This window comes from Poecilia mexicana, unplaced genomic scaffold (assembly GCF_051168715.1).
Source record: "Poecilia mexicana isolate PSO_F unplaced genomic scaffold, ASM5116871v1 scaffold_1, whole genome shotgun sequence".
Lineage (NCBI taxonomy): Eukaryota > Metazoa > Chordata > Actinopteri > Cyprinodontiformes > Poeciliidae > Poecilia > Poecilia mexicana.
The window spans coordinates 21014757-21036817 of NW_028263370.1; the positions used below are offsets into that span (position 1 = coordinate 21014757).

Below are 22061 nucleotides of genomic sequence, written 5' to 3' on the forward strand. Positions count from 1 at the left end.
CTGAAATTTTTCTGATAGGACACCTGTTATTGCTATCACATGATTGAATACAGATTCCCACACAATGTCCCCTTCTTTTTTTCTTTTTTTTTTTATACTGTTCTTATTATAGAATAATCCTAGGAATAACTCAGCAGGCAGATTTTAAATGAACAGCCCAGGGTGTAGGATTCCTAGAGGGAGGCTGACTTTAATAAAATAAAGCTTTAAGTTCAGTGTTATTTGCTAAATTATTTAGATTTTATAGTGGGTGTAACTTTTGACCAAATACTGCTCACTTTTATGCACTTTTTATAAACTAAGCTAATTTTCAATGCATTTCCATAGGTTACAATGATTAAAACAGAATAAAATTAACTCTTATTAAGCCACAACAATGCAAAATAGATAAAGTAATAAATAGGATAACACAATACAATACCAAATACCACATTGGCTGTTTGTTTTTCTGATGTTTCACTCAAACCCACTTCACAATTCCCACTGGATGTGCCAAGGTTCACCGAACCAGTGACTCTAAGTGGAACTAAAAGAGCCTTGCCATGTTGAATATTTAAAAATAACTATGAGGTTTTCAAATTTAATGAGATTTTCAAAGCTCCTCCATTTTTTCCGATTAGTCCAAAGAACTGATTAACATCTTCTCTTGCTTCTGGAAATACTTTAGCTGTTGAGACTTGTTGATAAGTTCACCTCTTACCAATAGGGACCAAAAATAAAAGACAACTGGCAGTTTTAAGTGAGACTTGACTTTTCAAACCAATGCTGCAATAGACTCCAATACCAAATCAGTTGTGTTGAAACAATCAGCCATTATGATTATGGCAAATCATTTCTATTTCAGTGAAAAAATAGTGAGCTAAAAACTGCACCTTGTGGTGCACCTGTATTAGTTAGATTTGTCACCTCTCTAACTTTGCAAAGATTGAGATGATAATTTCTGAATAACAATGTCAGTTTAATTGTGTTGCTTTTCTTTTTAATGCATCTTTGAATTTGTAAATCAAGAAAAAATGAATTAAATCAACTTGCATGGGGAAAATTCTGTACATGTAAGCCAAAACCTTAAGAATGGTTTAGTTAATACAGTCATTTTAACACTAAATGAAAAAAATGGAATACATTGCAGTGCTCCCAAAAAAACTAACCAAATTTGCACGTGGACTGGTCATACTTCATGCAAGAACTGCTTCTGCCTGTGAGTCTAGGTACATCCCAACAAATTACAATGTCATCAAATGCTAAATATTTTTAGTAATTTGGAAAATAAAGAATAACATATAATAACATATGGGAATTAGATCTAATTTTAGTGATTTCTTTTAGATGTGTATTTCTGTACAACCAGCAAAACAAAGTTTTTCAAAGAAAAATTATGTTATGACCATTTTTTGGCTACACTACTGACTTGACAGTTCTTCGCAAGAAGAATAAGTCGCAAACATTCCAAAAGAAGCTGAGTGTTCAGTGTTGCATACAAGCAAAGTGATGAAAAGTTGTGTGGAAGGAAAAACTGGCTAAACATGGTGGCAAACAAAAGTAATAACAGCAGTTTTGTGACATAGTCTTATCCATAAGAAAGACAGCAACTGTGTTAAGTTAATCTCAGAGGGATCCTACTAGGGCTAAGGAGAGAAAAAAAAAGACTGGACTGTTGCTCATTGGTTTTTAGTTCTTTCTGAATAAGAGTAAATTTGGAAATTAAGGTCTCAGATTCTGGAGAAGAGGAGAGGAGCATAATTCAACTTGCTTTAGGTTCAGTATAAAGTTTCTTTTGTTTTTTCTTATGTCCAAAGACAGTGTAGGCTACCAGGAAAATTTCCACCTTGCTGATAAACTTTATGGAGATGCTCATTTAATTTTCCAGCAGGACTTGGCTTCTGCCTACACAGCTAAAGGTACCATTACTAGCTTTAATGACCATGGTATCACTGTTGCCCAACAATCTGGCCTGATTCAACAAAGCAGATGAGCTGGAGGCTGCTTCCTTCAGACTTCACTGGAGCCACAGGTTAATCACCTCCATGCCACACTGATGCAGTAGTTAATACAAAAGGAGCCCAGACCAAAAACTGAATGCATACTCTACAGCACAGGGACGTATTAGTATTATTATGTTTGTTTTTCGGTAAAGGTTTTGAATAATATTCTAATTTTCCAAGTAACAGCAAAGATGTTATTTAATTGGAATTTTTTCAAGTGGTTCTTAAAAAACATGCAATGTGATTCTATCAATCAGTGTCATTGCTTTTAAACTGTTTTGTAATTTGTTTTAAACTTATGCATATGTTTTATTTTTTATTTACTTTCATGTACTTGTGTGTTTTGCAGATTTCTGTCCAGGTCCGTCTTGAAAATGAGATGTGGATCTGTCTTCTTCATCCCTGATTAAATACAGGAATGAAGGAAAATAACAAAAGTGATGGGGGTTTCATTAGCTGTGAGCCAAAATTATCAAAATGAACACTTACATCGAATATTTTTAGAATATTCTGCCTTATTGAGATGCACCTGTAAATTGTCTTGAGGCTTTTTTCCCCCTGAAATTCAAAAAATGAATTATTTTATGCATTTTTCCTAATATTAATTTATCTTTTCCTGCTGAGCATTAGTCATTCTCTTAATCTCTGCTTTGTGTAATAAGGAGTCATAAATGTTAGCGACATTTGCATAAATTAACTACCATCACTTTATTTATTTCCATTTTTGTTTTTCCTTACGGAAAAATGACATGACTCTGGATGCAACTCGACTCCATCAATATGGTTCTCTTTGTGTTTTCAAATATCTATATTTTCTTTTCAGCAACGCGCACTGAAAGCCTGGGGGCACCTTGTCCGTACGCTGCTCTCGGGGGCGAGCTCTTCCAATGCGTGCGCGCGCGCACGAGGGACAGCGCGTGTGTATGTGTGTGTGAAGAGTGTGAACGTGTGTGCCGAGTGTGTGTGTGTGTGTGTGTGCGTGCCTGCCCACGCGCGTGTGTCTGCTCTGCTGTTGCTGCCCTTTGATCCCTGCATTAGTGTTAGTTAGGGGCTCGGAGACACACTTGCACCGAGAGCAGCCATAGTCAAGACACGGCAACAACAACAGCGAGCGGCACCTCCTCCGCCCGTGTTCCCGTTCCCCCCCTGAACAATACACTTTAAACCGAGCAAAGCCAGGTGCACGACCGAGTCCCTGCCATCACTGGCGCCTCCAGTCTCAATGGGAAAAATCCTTTTTTCTCCTCATCCCCAAACAAGGACGAGAATGTGATTAAAAGCGGGGGGAAAATGCCAAGGAGGAAGCAGGAGCAGCCCAAGCGCCTGCCTTCACGTAAGTCCTCCGCTCGATGTGTGCGATTTTAGCCGCTCTCCGTGTGTTTTGCGCAGTAGTTTAGGGTTATAGAGGTGAAACAGACAAAAGGCTCGGAGTAGGTTATTTCTCCCCCCTTTTTTTTTTTTTTTTTAGGTCCGAGCGAGGCAGCCATGTTGTTGGCGAATGGGTAACGTTAGCCAGGCTGTGAGTGGATAAACGATACGTGGCTTTAATAAAGAGCAGAATCGATGAGAGGTCCGGTTCCGCTAAAAAGGTTGCGGTCAGTTTGGCGTATGTGTCGGGGCAGTAGTGTGCGGCATAACGGGCGAGCGGTTTCGGTAACGTCTTCGGTCTCTCTCGGGTAGAGAAAAAGGGGAGGATCTGGGAGTCTGGCCGCAATAAAATGAAGGGTCAGCCGGATCAGACGAGCCAGAGTCTGGCTCCCCCGAACATCCCCGGTGTTCTCAGTTAGCCTCAGCGCTATCTAGCAGCACCGCTCGGTAAACTTCAATTCCCCGGCTATTAACGGCTAACTTTCGCTTCAGTTTTGCTGCTCGGAGCTCGCGGAATCGACTCGTTTCGCGTTTGTTTATGTCGTCGACTTTAATTTAATTTTATTTTTTTTGAAAAGTGATGATATTGCTTTTTCTTAAACCCAAACCCATGTATACATTTTTTACGCCTCCCCGTCTACATGAAGGCAGTGTCAGAGACATGGTCGGTCACCTGAAGTTCAGGGTTTTTCCCCCCTTCCTTCCCTTTGCAGCCATTCATTGCAGACAGACTCCGATCAATAACGCGGTTAGAAAAAGGAAACGGCACTCGGGCTCAGATACGCTGCTTGTGCCGCAGCAGAACCCCATTATACTTTCCGAGGAGTTTATTTTAGTCGGTGGTTGGCTTACTTTTGTGCGTTTGACCCTTACTGTCTTCGATATTCTGCCTTTATCAGTCCTATATATATATAATGAAATGCTGCAATAACGTACTCCGGCCGCTGGAGGATTCCTTAGATGTTTAGGGGCCATTATTAGTGACATTTTTTATGCTGTTAATCATTTCTGCTGAATGCACGCGTAGGCAAACAGCTCAATTAGTCATATTGATATGCAAATTTCATGAATAATTAAGTGATTCAGCTGGATATATTTTTTTGTTTATTTCATAAATGTCACATCCCTCCAGATGTTTTGCATTGCCGCTGATTTTGCTCGTTTGTACCCAGCTCAGGTGTTTGACCTGGGGGTGAACTTAGGGGAAAAATTGCAGAAGCTGGGTATGAGGCAGAGATGTGGACAGTAGGTGCAGTGATTGGTGCTCTGTGAGTGGAAGTGACTGACAGTGTGGGAAGTCACATGAATGGGCTTCACAGCACAGAGCGTGGTTTTGATGTATAATGAAAATAAACCATAGTAGTCTTTATGATACCATCTGGTATCAAAGTTTTGATTTAGAACTGTGTTTTGAGTGTTTCAGTCACTCTTATAGGTTCAGAGATTTAGTGGCCAATTACTGAATTTTGTAAAGTGTTGAATTGTCTATGCTTATTTTAGGTGATTTTTGTTCTCTTAAAGTAGGCATTTATTCATACACCACAACCTAGGTTGCCCTAAAATACTAATATTTTCTTTTCAAGCTGTTAATATTCTTGGACAGATCTCATATGAAACCAGAGCCTGTGGTGCAAAGACCAAAAACTCCCAAACTAAACCATTTGGTCTTTTGCTTTGGTACAGAAACCTGTTGAGGTTAATATTTTAAAAATCTAAGAGCCATTTCAATTCCTGTTGGCAACACATCTAAGAGGTTCTGCTGAAGTTTTGATCGTTTGAGTTTGGAGATAAGTTAAATGAAAAATCTGATTAAGTTCAAATTTGTAGCTTTAATTTGTGAAAAGATTCAACCTGAGTACCTATTTTTAGGTTAAATAGTATCCGTTTCTGTTTTAAATGGGGAATGTGTTAAAGTTTCCAGTACAAACATGTCCTTTTGCCTGTTGAAAGTTACTGTTTCAAGGTACATAACTGACATTTATTCTGACTAGAGCTGAACATTTTATCACAATAACAGTGCGCACACAATAGTATCACAAAATTGTTGGTTAATATGTTCCAAGTGTTATAAACTTTGATTTTACATGCTAAAATATTTAGCCAGCTGGACAGAGTCTCAGAGCAGCAGATGCTCACACCGGAGATGAGTAATATTGCCCAAAATGCTGAAAGAGTGAAGGAAGCACAGATAGCACCACTGCAATATTTACCAATATTATCGCCACTACAAGGTTTTTATTAAATGTCATACAGCTTTAATTTTGATAACTAAAAGGTTGAACATTAACCAAAGGTCATTTGTTAAATTTCATGACAATATTTCCCCAAATTGTTCAACTTAAGCAATTTATTTTATCATATTACGTCACAATTTTTATAGGTTTCAAAGTAAACTGAAAACCCTCAAACATCCCAGAATATCAGCCTTCATCTGTCTCCTTTTTTAACCTTGGTATAATTTCTTTCTTCAAGCTCTTTTAACACTTTTTCAGGCATCATTGTATCCAACTCTGAACATTTTTTTTCATAATGCATCTATTTTATAAATAACAGTAAAATGACTTTTTCTATATTTAAGATAAATGAGAACTGTAACATCCCAGACTTGAAGCTACGTCTGTGAGACTAGAAAGCTACAAGTACAGTGAAAATCCTCTAGGTTAAAGGCCTGAGCTTTGTATACATAAACCTCAACAGAAAAGACAGATTAAAGATCACTATTTTTTTCTTTCCACAAATATAGGGGTCAGCATATTACCAATATCTAATTTTAAAATAACAGTGGGGTCCAGCTTAATATTTGGATTAAAAAGCTCTGATTTTCTATTAGTTGCTAAATTGCTATCATTAAATTTATTTATAGTGGAGCTTTATGGAGTTGCTTGGATGCAATATTTGGCTGGATATTCTAAATCAAGTGCCATGCATTCATTCTCTGCATGCAGATATGTTTTTGCCACTTAGCTACCCATGCCTAATGTATAGCTTTAGTTGCTGAGTTGCTAAAGCATAGTGTGTATGCAGGGGACATTGGGATGTAGTAAAGAGTCAGGAATATGTGGGTTAATTATAATTAATATGCATTTTCAGCACCTTTTGATATGTTTCCTGAAATTATTTACTTTCACTTTTGACAAAAGTCAATTATGAGAGAGAGAGCAGCCTATGTTAAACCGCTCTGCAGCAGGAGGATTTCAGTAACACCAAAACAAAGAGAAATGATCATAAAGTTGACAATTTGATCCCTTTTGCACTTTATACTTACAATTTGCATTAACTGTAGAGTTTGTAGACTAACATTTTCCAAATCCTGCATGTTCTCTGACACACAACAGGCCTCTGACATCAGACTTTATTGTGGTATTATATTCACTCCTAGGAGCTTCTTGCATGTTTTGTGGTTTCTCTGATCATTTGAAACACATCAGTGAATCTAAAATTGACTTCTTCACATTGTGAAAACCTTCACAACTGGATGTGGCAATAACTGATTGGGAAAAGCTCAGCTCTTTACTTCAGATCAGCTGATTATCTGTCAAGCATTAAATCAACTGATTTACACTTCAGCAACTTCTTAATTTTGTTGTTTTCCCACTATGTTTGTAACAAATAAAACACATAATATATTATCTTTGGATCTCTTTCCATCGCCTGTTGGCTATTTGTCTATTTTTTTGTTATGTGTAGTCATTAATTGTGTGGGACTGTGATATGTTACCCTTAGAGCAAAGCTGTGTGCTCATTTTTGTTACATCTCTGGGACCTTTCTCCATTAATTCACCAACCTTGTCAGCACCAGCCGTATTCATGCCCTGGTCCTAATGAGGCAGGATGTCATTTCTGGGTTAGGTGAGGTTCGTGTCTGGATTAGGCATGCATTTGTTGCTGTTAAGATGTTAGTTTGTTTTTGAGGCTTTGTACATGCAATTTGAAAGCAACTCCCTCTGATATATTTGTTGCATTATATGCCTGTCTGTGTATCTGCATAGCTTGTAAAATACTCTTACAGATATCATATAGCAGGCATAAGATGTGTATGATTTGGTATCTAATTGTTTACCTAGAAGGCTGATCAGATAAGTTATTCAAAAAAGATGAGAACTTTATAGGTTTACTTCTTTTATCCTGTAAAGAAAACAAAGAAGTATTATTTCAACAGGAATATTTTGGGTTTTAATACAAGACAATTACAAAATGCACACTTGTTTCTGCTTGGTTATCATATAAATTAGTCCCAAATCGAGAGAAATATGTTTCATATGGTATACAAACACAACGTTGTGTGTATTTGTGAAAACGAAGCAAGAGAAAACCGATGGTGATGGAAATCAATGCAATGTTGTCTCTTCTGTGCTTGTCTTGACATGCAAACAGTTCAATATCCAGGCAGCAGAGACTAAATTCCACAGTAACATGTCTTGGATTATACCATAGATTCTTGGCAAGCATTACTAATCCAGCTCTCTTGCTTTTGCCACTTCTCTGACTGCATCTTGAGAAAGCCGGGCAGAGAGACACGTTGGAATTGGGGTTATAATTCTTGCCCATTATGACTTAAGGTCATATCGCAAATATAGAGATGGATTCTCTGCTTATATGAGACCAGAACTTTTTAACCCACATCCATATATTGTTTGCAAGTCTGGTGTAGGGCCTGGGCTCCAACCACTCAACAGAATGGATATGTCAGAAGTGTTTTGGTTTTTGTTTCCTGTCTTGGGATCTTCGTGTTCTGGCCTTTTTTCCCTGTATGAGCTAAATGATAAATAAAATAAAGAATAATCCATTTTTATTATGGCTGGGTTCCCCCCCCCTAGTTCCAGTGTTAAATGTTGCTTAGAAATTAAAGTTTTTTTTTTTACTTTGAGAAGGCATGCTTTTGTTAACTTTTAACTTTTTGTTGGATGTTTGTTCATCCTTAAGACTTAAATTCATACTAAAATTGATTTCCTAATGTCTTAAATTCAATAGAAAATTGTAAGTTGGCCCTAATTACATTAATCACATGTCTTAAATTTTCTCGTGGCAGGACCATTTAATCTCATATATTCCTTGTAGTTTGTTTGTTCTTGTGGTACTTTTCTGTCAGGCAAAAGTTTGAGTTACATGCAGACATCTTTATTGTGTTTTGTGACGCGGGGCAGTTGAGGCTACCACTAACTACCTGCTAATATACCCTTGCTAGCTATCTTTTTTGCATCCATCATTGGTAATTGCAAATTTTCTTTCCAGTTGGCTGGACAACGTTCATCTTTGCCAATTTAAAATATACAATTATTTTGTACATTTCTGTTGTGATACAGGCCTTAAATTTAATTCATAATAATCTTTAAAAAAGTCTTAAAATCTCTTAAATTTGAGATGGTAAGCCCTCCAGAGATCCTGGTTAATATACCTTTTGATTACAGCGGTTGGATCAACCACTTTCCACTACCTTTGAATTTAGTGGAAAGCAATCATTTCTGGGACAATTTATTGTCAAGCAAAATTTGTTATCATGACACCCAACAAGCTTTGGAAATCTCTTAAAAAGAAAAGGCCAAGCTAACACTGGGTGTAGCGCTGTGGATATGCTATCTTAGCTCAGACCCAGGTAGACTGCTTGTTCTGCCCTGCCTGCTCCGCTGATGTCTGTTACAGACGAGGAAAGTTTTCTTTAAGGATGGCACGCTCACGTGAAAACGAAAACAAACCTCCGATCGTGTGTGTGTGTGTGTGTGTTTGCGGGTGTGTGCATGCGGGTGTGTGCGTGTGTGTTCCTGTGTTGGTGTGGTGTGTCTGAGGGTACAGAAGCTGGCTATGGAGGTCACAGTGCAGTATGGCGCCTTCACTCTGACAAGCACACATGACCTTTGGTGCCACAGAGGAACCCAGCATTCACTCTGACCTTGGTCTTTATTATTGTTTATGTAATTTTTCAGTCTAACTACCCCGTCCTAAAAGTTAGGGACTAGTTTAAATGCTTTTAAGTTCCAGTTTTATGACCGGCGCTCTGAGTCAGCGAGAATACCATGGGGAACACTTTTATTCCCTTCTCATCCCTCCTGATTATTTCCATTTAAAATATAGAGATGTTCATCATTTCTGGACTGAATTGAAGGTTTCTTTCCCCCCGTCTGCCAATAGCTGAGAGACTTGGTGGCTCTCTACCTTACTGTAATGGCGGGTCACTGGCTACCTTCCACTTTTTATGATTATAATGACCTTGGTAGGGCTAGGGCTTGAAAACATTGGATTATAGGGAAAATGAGAGAAGGGTTTCCATTTCCCTCTTGGCATCAAATGTTCGGGGCTCTTTCTGCCAAGAATCCTCCACCTCACCACCGCTGCTATGTTCTCCCCTAAGCTGGCTGGGGTTGGGGGGCGCGTGCTGGCAGGTCCGATTGCACAAAGCTCAAGCGAGAAACGAAACACAGCCTCGAACTTGGAAATGCATTGCAGGACAAGGGGAATAACGCTGTGCGCCTTTAACTAACCGCACGTCATCTTGGGTGCATAGAAACTGTTTTCAATTAGTGTTCATATTCAGCTGACAAATTAGATCCCATCGTTGGTTTTTTGTTTTTTGTTTTTTTACTTGATAGTTGCAGAAAACACAAAGTTGTTTGAATGAACAGTTTGTTGGGCAGAGTTTAATGGGCCTGGCTTCACAGAAGTAGCAGAGCCTCAGGGCTAGGATCAATATTTATACACAAATGTTAACCTTATTTGCTACTTCAGACAATTGGCGAGGCACACAGACGTGGAGGCTTTACAGCACTTAAAAATGAAGGACTGGGAAGGGAAAAAAAAACTTGCTGTTCTGTTTGTAAGTCAAGATGAATGTAAAACGGTCAAATAACTGACTTAATGAAAGGGATTTTAACCGGCCTCATTTTTATTTTACAAAACCGGAATCAGTTCTCTCGACTGCCATCGTTCAGTACCCTGATAACGATGTGTAAAAAATGTCGGAATAAATTATTTTGGAGACTTTGTGACCCCAAGATGCCCCTCTTTGCTGCTGTTCTTTTTTTCTGACCTCCTCCTCTTCCTCGCTGCACTGAGGAGCAGCTGAAAGACACAGTAGTGACCCATTTTCAGTTAACTGGCAGAGGCCATCAGATTTTTATTCAAACTCTTCTCCTGTCTCATAGAGCTCTTGATATAACAAGGTTCTCTGGGCTGTTTTGGAACTGAATCAGGCCCACAGCATCACAGATTTAATCCCTAAATGCTTCCTAGCCATCTGATCTTTACATACATTTGTAGGACAGACCAGAAATGTATGGCCTATCCTGTGTGGAGATTGGGCGACTTTCAAGATGCCACTTCTTAATAATCTGATAATTACTGAGCCAATAATTTTGTTTAAAAAATATTGAATAGTAACATTGTTGTTTCGAGAGACTAAGACAACATCCAAAACAATAAATAAAAACAAATTAAAACCACTTACAACCAAAGTCATAAATTAAATTGATTAGGATGTCTCTAAAAATATTAATAATCAAAATGGAAATTACCAAGCGTCATGTTTTTAGACTCTAGGAGGAAGCTGGAGTACCCAGAGGGAACCACATAAGCACAGGGGAGAACATGTAGGAAAAACCCAAAACACATTCCAGGATTCAAATTCCCAACCTCCTTGCTGCTGTGCTGAGTTTGGGATTTTGTGCCTGTGTTTATTAGAGTCTTTTGGGCCTATACAGCCCCAGATTTCACACAAGGAATCAGTGGGTGATCTAGATTTGAAAAGACTCAACAAACGTCTCCTTCCAGCAGGACTCGTTCACAGTTCAGGTGCTTGCAAAGTCGGAAACAAATAATAATGGATTGTGTTTCTCTTTCCTGCTGCGTGGCCAAACATTCACAGGGAAAAGTAGTTTCTCCAACTCAGCCACAAACTTCAAGCACTAAAGGCTTACAAAGTGTCACAACGGCACCAAGTCAAAACTTCTCACGAGGACAGATGCATTGCTGGTTTGTCTGCCAGCAGCATTTGGAAGGAAGAAATCTGTAAAGAGTTTGCAGAAGAAAGACAAAAGAACTAGAATTTTCTCCCTTTAAAAACTCTGGTTCAGGATGTTTTAAAATGACATTTCTTTCTGTGAGTCCTACTGACCTGATGCACAAATCAATAAAATCGTACTTTGATGCTTCTAACATTTACAGAGAAACGCCAATATTATTCATTCCTACTTATGGTTTCTACAAATTTTGAATGACATTTAATGTAAAGCTGTTGTTTCTTTAAAATTCTGAGTTGTTTACTCTCCAAATATATATGCTTTATCCTGGAAACGTGTTATTATTTTTTGTGTGCCTTTAGAGAACTTAGAGAGTCAAAGGTGGAGTACCACTTTTGAAATCCCCCTCTTTGGGATCATTATGAATTTCTCACATTGCAAACTGAGCCCTAGAAATTAATGAGCAACGTGGAATTTAATTTTTCTTGACTTCGACATGCTGGCAAGGTTCCTAATGAATTAAGAATACACAAAACTGGCAATTAATTAAATGAATGTAGTTATTTCTCACTCGACGTGTAAATGAGATTTAGCATAATCATACAGTTTATCCCCCACTGCATGGAGTGCAGTGTCCTTGCTTCACAACTCTCACTGCGCCTGATTCATCAACTGTATATCTGGTGGCATCAATGGATGCTCACCGGTTTCAGCATCTGAAACAAATGCACATAACTAAAGCTGTATAAAGGCCTGGTTATTTTTAAATAAAATAGGCCAGTTCCTATTTTTGCACAAAGCCTCTTGTTTATAGAAACTCTTTTACCACATGATAAAATTATGTTATGGGGAAAAATGTAACTCATAGTTTGTGTTGTGATCTATGTGGAAGTTACTTAGCCACATTTTATTTAAATTACTGTTAATACCTTTTGACTGCAATTTTAACTTTTTGTCATGTTGAAACCATAAATATTTAGACTTTGAGTATGCCGTTCTGAGGCACGAATATGCTTTAATCCATGGGTGAGCAATGGTAGCTAAAAATACAGTTGCGTTCACCCTAAAGTGCTAATCATAAACATTAGTTCTGCTAATGCTAAAGCAATACATGCTAAATGCTAAAATTCTAACTTCAATTAAAAACATATCTGCCCTTGGACGACTACAATTTAATTTGAGTCTTTCAAGAGTTTGATTCAATTTAGCTCTTGAATTATAGTTCATATACTGTAGAACTGTAATTGTTCTACAGTTCTCAAGTACCGTATTTATGTTTATAGCTTGTAGTTTACCGTTTTATTTTGTTCTTGTATGTTTCCTGTTTGAATTAAAGTTATCAAGGGAAAAAAGAGAACGAGGAGAGGAAACTGACCTGCTGAGTAAAGTCTTCACTCACTTCAAAATAAGAGCAGGAATATAAACATCTAACTACTTGAATAATTAAGTCTATAACCAAAAACTTCAACACACATGTTGAAATTTAAGTTTACATTACAGCCAAGCAAATTAACCCATTAGAATTTATCCAAACAAAATAATTTAGGGGAAGTGTGCTAAAGGTTTCCAAAATTTAGCACATTAGCTAACTTTACTATTATCCCATTAGCGGATTAGCGGAAACGTGTCATTTCATCCCATCTCTGGCTTCATGTTTAGGGTTGATGTTCTGCTGGAAGATGAAGCTGTGTCCACTTTTGCTGCAACAATTTTCTCCAACCACTGCCTCGTAGTTGGCTCCATTTATCTCTCAATCAGCTCCCACTAGTTTCTGTTCTGACACTGTGATACTGCCTCCACTGTGTTTTGCCATGGGAATGGTGTGTGTTCAGGAGTACATGGAGTTGTTTTCTATCTCATTTGACCAGAACACCTCCCGACAGGTGTTTGCTGTGTCCTTTACATTGTTTTGGCACATAGTAAATGGAATGGCTTGTGGCAAACCTCCAACAGGACTTCCTTTATCTCTCAGGCCTGATTTGTAGGGTGAACTGTAAATAGTTTAGGAGAGGATTGCTGCTACTTCTCCAAAGTTACTGTGGGGCTGTCACTTGGTTGCTTCTCTGATTAATACGTTTAGGTGTTCTGCCATGCTTTGATGGGTTAGCAGTTGGTTCTTTTTCTCTCCATGTTCAGATGATGGATTGAACAGAGACGTGGGAGATGTTCAAAGTTTGGGATATTGTTTTCTAATCTAAATCAGCTTTAAAGGACTCCACAACTTTTTCCCTGACCTGCTTGCTGTGTTCCTTGGTCTTCATCAAGCTGGTTGTTCTCTGATTTTCTCTAACAAACCTTCACAAAACTGCAAAGGTAGACTCTGTTCACTAGTTAGGGGAATTCTGAAGGCAATTATTTACGGGGATCAGAGTAAAAATGCACTTCACACTTCTTTTTGTTTGTTTTTTGTTTTTTTAGATTTTTTATGTGGAAAAAGAACATTTTGAGACCTTGAGTCATTTTCTTTCCACTTCACAATTATTCGCTTCTTTGTTTTGGTCACAAAATCCTAATAAGATAAAAGTTTGTGGGCATTAACACTTTTGCAAGGAGCTGCACATCAGGCATCTGGGAAACATTTCTTTTTTTCCATTTAAAGTTAGCTTTAGCATCATCAAAGCATTGCCCTTTGTGATCGCCTCATCCCAGTGGATGATGTGCTGGATTTGATACCCTGACATTCCTCCTTTCTAATTGTGCTTATGACAAGACAGTCAAAAGTATTTTGCTGCTACTGGCTTTACTACAGGCACATTGTTTCTGATTTTTGCCTGCCATCACTTCTTAGCCGCGCTGCACAATGAATCAATTTCATTTGATCAAGAGCATACAGTGCTGCCTACCCAGCAGTTTTGTGGATCTCGTAAGAGAAGAGGAAAGTGTTTTTTTTTTTTTTTTTTCATCTGAAAATTGACATTTGAGTTATTATTCAGCTGGAAAACAAATCTGTTGAAGGGAAAATGTTCAAAAAAAAAAAAAAAAAACTGAAGTAACCCGATTAAATAACTGTTCAATAACTCAGATTGAGTTTTTGCCTTCAATCTGAGGTACATCCATCATTTCTATTCATATTTACATCATTTAGCTAAGGCATTAGATTGCCAAGGATTAAAAGAATTCCTTACAATAAAGGTAACAGTCTGAAGAAGGATACAAAAACTCAAAATCATCACTATGGATGTGAGGGCAGCTAATAACAATAGAAGAAAATGTTGAACAACAGCACTGGATTGTTGGTTTTACGATTTTTTTCAGTGTCCAATGAAAGTATCAGTAAAATCACTAAATTTTAAAATATGATAAAATGCGCAGTTACTGTGTGCAGATTAGTGATACAAATCACACTTCTTTATGCAACTGGTGTCTTAAAGAAACATATTACAAATGGGGGGAGCAGTATTTGTGTTAGTGGTGCTGTGACTGCTGTCAGAGCCATACTCTTACCTAAAAAGAAGTGATATATTTGGTGCTGTGGTGGCGCAGGGCAAAGCACAACCCATCTATTGAGGCCTTAGTCCTCATGCCAGTGGTCGCAGGTTCAATTCCCGGCCTGGTGACATTTGCCGCATGTCTTCCCCCTCTCTCATAACCCTCTTTCCTGTGAAACTACTTTATATATGTTATCAATCAGTCAAGTTTATTTGTGTAGCAAATTTCATCAGCAGCAGTGCAAGTGCTTTACATCATGAAAACATCATATAGTGAACAGTTGTAAAAACCAATAACAGACATTACATTTTTCCATCAATAAAATAATGAATACACATCATATATGTTGGTCAATGTTACATTCATTAATGTCCAAAAGCAGCTCTAAACAGGTGGGTTTCTAGCATTGATTTAAAGGAATTCAGTGTTTCAGTTGTTTTGCAGGAAGTTTGTTCCAGATTTGAGGTGCAGAGAAGCTGAAAGTTGCTTCTCCTCGTTTGGTTCTGGGAATGCAGAACCATAATTTTTATTCATCACTTTTAGAGTTATCATGACAGTGCTACAAAATATCGTGATAAGATTTGAAGTAAATGCCTTATTGAAGGTCGGAATCATTTTTCAACAATTTATGTCACATTTTTTTATATGATTATTGCGCTTACTCTTTTACATTTTGGGTGCCAGATAAAGTCCAGTTCAGATGCCAGAAACGATGACAAAGGAAACCAGAAAATGCTCACATTGTAAAGGTAATGTTTGCTTTATGTGCCTGCAGATTATTTTACTGACCAGAGACCAGGCTAACCTGAAACCACCAGGCTAGTACCTGCGTCTCCGCTTGGTCACTATCAGACCCCCGCCCCCTTTTCCTTTGTGTGGAATGGAAGTGCCTCAGTCTCGATAACGATTTTTTTTTTTCCCCCCGTGTTGACAAGTCACAACATGGAGATCTACAGCTCGGAGAGCAGCCCTTTGGCTACGTAGAGCTCTGCTTGCACTGAGTAATAGCAATCTCACAGGAGTAGCAGGCTTTCAGCTGGCAGCAGTTCATACGGAACAGCTCGCCGGTGCAGCTGGGAAAGACAGAGCATGAGTGGAAGAGGGGAGCGAGGGGCCGGTGGAGATGGAGGGAGGGAGGAAGTGGAGAGGAAGAGCTGTTAAGAGCTTTGGGCGGTTTCTCTGTTGTTGTACCACACAAGTGCATCCAGGCCCTGCAGGACGAGCCTTTAACAGGCGTGAGGGATGGAGAGCATGAGAGGAGTGGAGGAGGATGCAGCGGAGGAGGAGGAGGAGGAGGCTTTGGTTTGGGGAGCTGAAGCCGGCCGGTCGTACCAGACGCCTGATCCGAACATAGATGGGATTTATTGTTTGCCTCTGCATCACCAAAGGCATTAAAATTACTCTGAGAGATAAAGAACTTCCTTGATTAGAATCCCCTGCAGGCTGAGGATGTGGTGCATCATTAAGACAGGCTTCAGTTCTTGCAGTGCATTCACTCCAGCCCTGTTTAGTCTGCTTTAATCAAACTAGTTTGTTTGCCTAGAAAGTCCGGACAGTTTGGGGAGGTGTAAATGTCAATCGAACTGTGATGCGGACCAAAAAAGTGAACTCTGGTCTCTGAGTTTCCCTCCATAAAAGCTGCTAAACCCAGTGGTAGAGACGCTACTTTAGTCCACCAGCGCCCCACCATGTTTTGTTTAAAAAAATGTTAAAAGTTACATAAATTTGGTGGTGCATGATCAGACAAAATTTGCAAATAATAGCATGAGGCCAGTTCAAAACCCTATTTAAAATAAACAAGCAATGCTTATCCTGGTGGGGGCGCAAATGAAGCCTGGTGGCCCGCCAGACTTATAACTCAATTGGGGATCCCTCTGGGCCGCCTACAAACCTCTGTCTCGATTTTGTTAAAGTGAACACTTGCGTAATTCAAATGCACATGTGAATACCAGACAGACTGGAGATCACTCAAACAGTAGGAAGCGAACTATATCACAGGGGATTCTGGGTAAATACAACCAAAACAAATACAAAAGTCTAGTGCCAGCAGGAAAAATGGTTCATGGTCTTTTACCAAAGACAAAATAGAAACCCTACAACCTCTAAAATCTGATGACGCTACATTTTTGTTTAAATTTTGTGAAAAAGCAAGTTGCGCTCATGTAGACTTTGTTGTTTCCTTCTGTGGTTCTTGATGCAGCACTATGTGTATTTTAAGGATAACATTAAGTAATACAAACTAAATCCTATTACACATGGAAAAACAATTTATATATTTTTATGATTGCTTCACAAGTAATAAGTTAAACTCTACCTGTTGTTTCTGCCTTTATTGGGGAAACATAAGATATTAAACTTCTTAGCTTGTTTACTGTAAGTTCAGTGTTTATCTGCTGATGTTACTTTCAAATAGTTAAAATATTATGGCACACTTAAATACCCACTGCATTTCAAAATCCAAATGATTGTTTTTAGTTGGCTGCTAATGTAGAATTAAAATCAATAGCCATAATAACATCTGTATGTTGTAAGCCAATGATAAGAGATATGTTGCACACAAACTAACAGAGCAGCGTAGGAATGATGAAGCATCTGGTGTTGACATGTTGGGCCCCAAATGAGAATGTGCTTAGGGTCCCAAAAAGGCTCGGGCCGGCCCTGGCCACCACAGATGTTTCAAAGGATTTGGTTCGTTTGACACAGAGCAGTGAGAAAGCAAACTGCATCAGCCAAGAATGAAATAAATGTTGCATCTTTGGTCCTCAATCAAACTGAGTCTACTGGATTATCAGATGTGAAAACTCTCCTACTTTTTGCTTCTCACTGTATAAAACACAAACTTTCCATGAAAAATGAAGATTTAATGCTTTTATACACGTATCTCTGATCTGCATGGAGGTCGGCCAACATGTTGATCTTTGTCGCCCTCGCAGAACACCCTCCACAGCGCAGTGCAGTGAGATGACCTCACTTCCTGTGTGGGTAGAGGAGGGCAGCAGGGCTCTCATGCACACAGACACACTTTCCCTCCTGAAGCCTGGCTCCGGTTTCCCCTCGGTGCTCGGGGGTGGGGGGGCCTCAGCCAACCCCCGTCTTTCCTCCTCGGCATGGAGGAGTTTTCAGCGTTTTCACCTCCCCTTCTGGAGTTTTAGGGTCGGAATCGGGAATCAGTTCAGAGAAGAGATTAAAAGTGCGGAGGGTTGTTACAGACGGAGCAGTGTGTGTTCATAAAGCAGCAGGCGCTCTCCAGGGAAACAATAAATCAGCTCTAAACGGAGAGTGGAACTGTTTTGGCTCGAGTGCAAGAAATCCTGAGAAGTTAAAATCCTCTATATGATGTCATCTCTGTCAGTTATTGATGCTGAAAATGCTGGTAAACATCTTGACTGATTCATTGTCAGGTTAACTCCTCCTTTGCATGCTGCGGTCATAGCTGCTGTTACAGTAAATAATAAGGTGGACCAGGCCCTAAAATAAATTCTTTAACAGTAACTTTTAAGGCAGGCATGTAGGTTCTTTCAGAGTATTTTACAAAAATCCAAGTTTAATCTGATTCAGAGTGGGCTAAAAAAAATCACAGAATCACTGGAAACACAATTATTGGAACCCCTGCTGTTAACACTTTGTACAACACTTTTGCCACTATGGCTGCGTTTACTAATCTCCCAAGGGTTCTTAAAGTTGGTAAGATTGCAAATTCAGAAATCTGAATCCTACTTTTCAAATGTGAAATATGCTAAGCTTTTCCATTTTAGGTCTTCAATTATATTTCATCTTAAATTATTACTTCTTCCCCTATAGTTTCATTTTAAGATTAATCTGTACTGTGATGTTTTACTTCTACCTGAGGATGTCGGGGAATATTAAAAGAACTTCAAACTCCAGGATGCAGGGAAGCAGTTCGCTCGCCACGTTTAAAGAGATTTGGCACGCATTCACACCAGCCCTGTTTAGTCCGCTTACTTCTACTTTCAAATCTGTTTCTGTTTAGACAGTTGCATTAAATCATCTTGTTATTCACTACCAGCTATAGTGATGAAACACATTCTCAACCACTGAAATATACATTTGCTACTGCATGTGGTTAAGGATTTAAGTTTGGTAATTTAAATGTAGAAGCACTAACATTACATATGGAAAAATGCTACTTAAAGTCGACAGTTGATAAGTTTGTCGACAAAGTTTACTTAACTTTGTCATTGCAGAGTCATGGGGGAGCTGGTTTCTGTCCCCAGCGGTCATTGGGTGAAACAACCGTTCACACACACATACACACACACTCGCACCTAATGGCAATTTAGAAAGATCAGTTAACTAACATTCATGTTTTGTGACTGTAGGAGGAAGCTGGAGTAACCGGGGAGAACCCATGCATTCTTTTGTTTCTGATGAACCATTTCTGATCGAATGCTTCAGATCATTATTCCACGAACAGACCCAGTGAAGACTCCATTTTTAGTTCTGGTTTTATTTTTAGAGACAGAAGACAGATCCTCTGTTGTGGTTAACAGTGGGCATGAGGTGCTTATCTGCACATCCATCTTTTTGTTTATATAAACCCCAACAGGAGCGTTTGTTGTAGAAATGCTCCTTCCTAGTGCGATCTGACTAAATCATATGGTTACAGTTAACATTTCAGCAATTTAGAAACTCCACGTTTACTTTTGTGATGGTAGGATAGAACAAGGTTGAAAAACAAACAAAAAGCGAGTACAGTACAAAGTATGATATAGAGATTTGATTTTTAAAACTTATTTTATTTTGAGATTTTTACAGAAGAGGATTATGGCCAAAAACAAAATAGAATTCTGACATTAAAAATCACTTCTAACAGAAACTTGGTTCTCTTCCTGTAAAACTTACGTTGGTTACTCCCAGGTGCCCATCTACATTAAAGAAAAATATCTTTTTGTTTCTTCAATAGACTTGATCCTTTTCCGTAGATTGTTTTTGCAAAAGAATTTATTTGAGCTTCTAAAGCATCAGGGCACTAATAAATGTGGCCAGCACTGTACCTCCATTCTTCCGCTTTCATTGCTTTCCAAGGACATTTGTTCATTTCATATGGTTTCTTTTTACTGCTACTAAGATTAGGTAATCACCGTTTTCTGAATATAAAGGAGATATCATGTGTTTTTATTCTTAAAACCTAAAAGCAAACAAAGTGGGACAAATGTGAAGTTTCTAAATGAGTTGACATCAGAAACGGCCGCAGGAAGATGTGAATCAGACGGCCCTGCTCGGTAATTGCCTGTGTTTTTTCCCACACCCCACGGGTCCTTTGAATGGGGGCCATGTTAGCTCGGATTGCCATGTCATTAATCCCTCGTACTCTACAGGGGAGTGGTCAGCGGCAGATGTGTTTGCGCTTACTCCAGAAGGTTTTCTAGATTAGGACAAATCCTCCCTGAAAAAAAAACTGTTTAAAAACCCCATTTGGCACGCACGGCCGGATCGTGTGGGCTCATAGCCGGCCAATGACAATGACGACCATCCCTCCCTCGACATATAATTTGCCCCCCACTTCCTGATTTTTTTTTTCTTGTTTTGTTTTGTTTCTAATTCCCCCCCACCCACCCTCCACCCACCTCGTGATTCTCAAAGCGTAACCCCCCTCACTCCCCTACGTTGGTTCGGACTGGCCAGCGTAATTGTTTGGAAGCCGGCTTCTGTCATTTGCATGTAGCAAGCAGCCACTTTTCCAGTTTCAGTGGTTTGACCTTGTTGTACCTGCCAGCCAGAAATGAGATCATCAGAAGAGTAGACGAGAAGCTGACATCTCTCCTCCACCTACCCGTGGCTTTAAGTGATGGTTGTCATAGCAATCATTATGCCACAGAACAGACTCAGTGGGTGAAGGATGGCTTTGAATGCCGCAGCCTCAGGTCACAACCTGGTTATGACAGAACAGATAGACCTACGGAGGTTGGCTGCAGACTGTAAAGTAAACAGCTGCATACGCTGCTTGTTAGGGCTATAAATTCTATATTCCTATTTGAGCAGTTATGGCAATATTCCCTTTTTTATAGCATGAAAATGGGAAGGCAGGTATTGGTCTAACTGAGAGGAGAGGGGCAGCGTGGTGCAAACAGCGCCTCCCGTTCCCATCAGCCACCCTGGCTAGCATTTAACATGGAGATTGGAAATGGAAAAAGCCCCTCAAACCCCCCCACCATCCCACCATCATTCTCCCTGGACCTGCATGTAAATGAGATAGCAGTGAGCATTTCCTGCTGTGCCACAACAATTCCTCTCCTTTTTGCTTGCTCCTTTCTTTTTTTAAGTGATGGCCTGGAAGCGCTCCCTTCTTTCACCAGAACCAATCACTAATCGTGACCCAGTCCTCACTAACGATAGCCAAAATTCCAGGTTTGAGTTCCTTCTGCCAAATCTGTTCAACTAAAACGTCCAACAACCCTCCTTTTTTGTCCTCCTTGCTCCTCTTCCCACTTTCTCTCCTGCTGTATATATTTGTTGTTAATGTTGCATTATAAACCTGCCGAATTATCTCCCAAGTCTGTCCTCACCTCCCACTGGACCTTGATTGTGTGACCGCTGTAGGACCGAGCGTCCCTCCTTACCAGTAGGACGATTTACAAACAATACATGGACACTGTCCACGGCAACCTTCCACCCTCCTACTGTCTCTCACTTCTTTCTTGCACAGCTCCACAGCGGGGAGATGGTCTGTTCGTTTCACACTCATTCTAAAGAATGCACCCTGTCTTCTGCCGGACGTTGGAGCAACATCCACATCTCCTTCGACAATGGACGCTTTGTTGGCCAGCGGGAAAATTTATGACAAACTCACTATTTTTTTTTTAATTGACTTGCCTTGTACAATAATTTAGTTTGAAACCACGTGAAATTCATAGAATGAATTTGTGTAACATAGGCATGGGACGATATGAGATTCTCACAGTATAATTTGCCACAGAATCATAGCATAGGAAACGTGCAACTCTACAAGCTTTTATTTAAACCCTATAAACCTTATTTGTTCTTTATGCTCAGTTCTGATTTAGGTTTTTTTTTTTGTGTGTGTTTTTTTTTTTACGTGGTCGTTTGTGCTACTAATTAAACTCAATTGCGCTCAGAATTCTGTTTGAATAGTTTATGATCCCAAAGCAACCCGCATGTGCAGAAGAAGAACATGGATATCACACAGCAGCACATTGTTTATAGAAGTAATAATGGACAGAGTAGTCTATAGATCACTTTCATTCAGCGACAGTAAGATCATGACAACACATAGACTGCACAACTAATAGCAACGGCTTTTTGTGGAGCATTAACTGCAATTTCTGTAGAGAAGTTTGTTTTGGATGTATAG

At 39.3% G+C, this 22061-nt stretch overlaps 1 protein-coding gene across 2 annotated transcripts in view; it reads left to right on the top strand.

The window, feature by feature from the left end:
* Positions 1 to 2861: 2861 nt before the first annotated feature.
* znf827 (zinc finger protein 827) overlaps positions 2862 to 22061 on the top strand; it is a 97749-nt gene continuing 78549 nt past the window's right edge. For both annotated transcript variants that reach the window (XM_014997006.2, XM_014997007.2), the window contains exon 1: positions 2862 to 3315. In XM_014997006.2, coding sequence (XP_014852492.2) covers positions 3273 to 3315 — 43 coding nt within the window. In that variant the 5' untranslated portion in view covers positions 2862 to 3272. The remainder of the gene's footprint in view (positions 3316 to 22061) is intronic.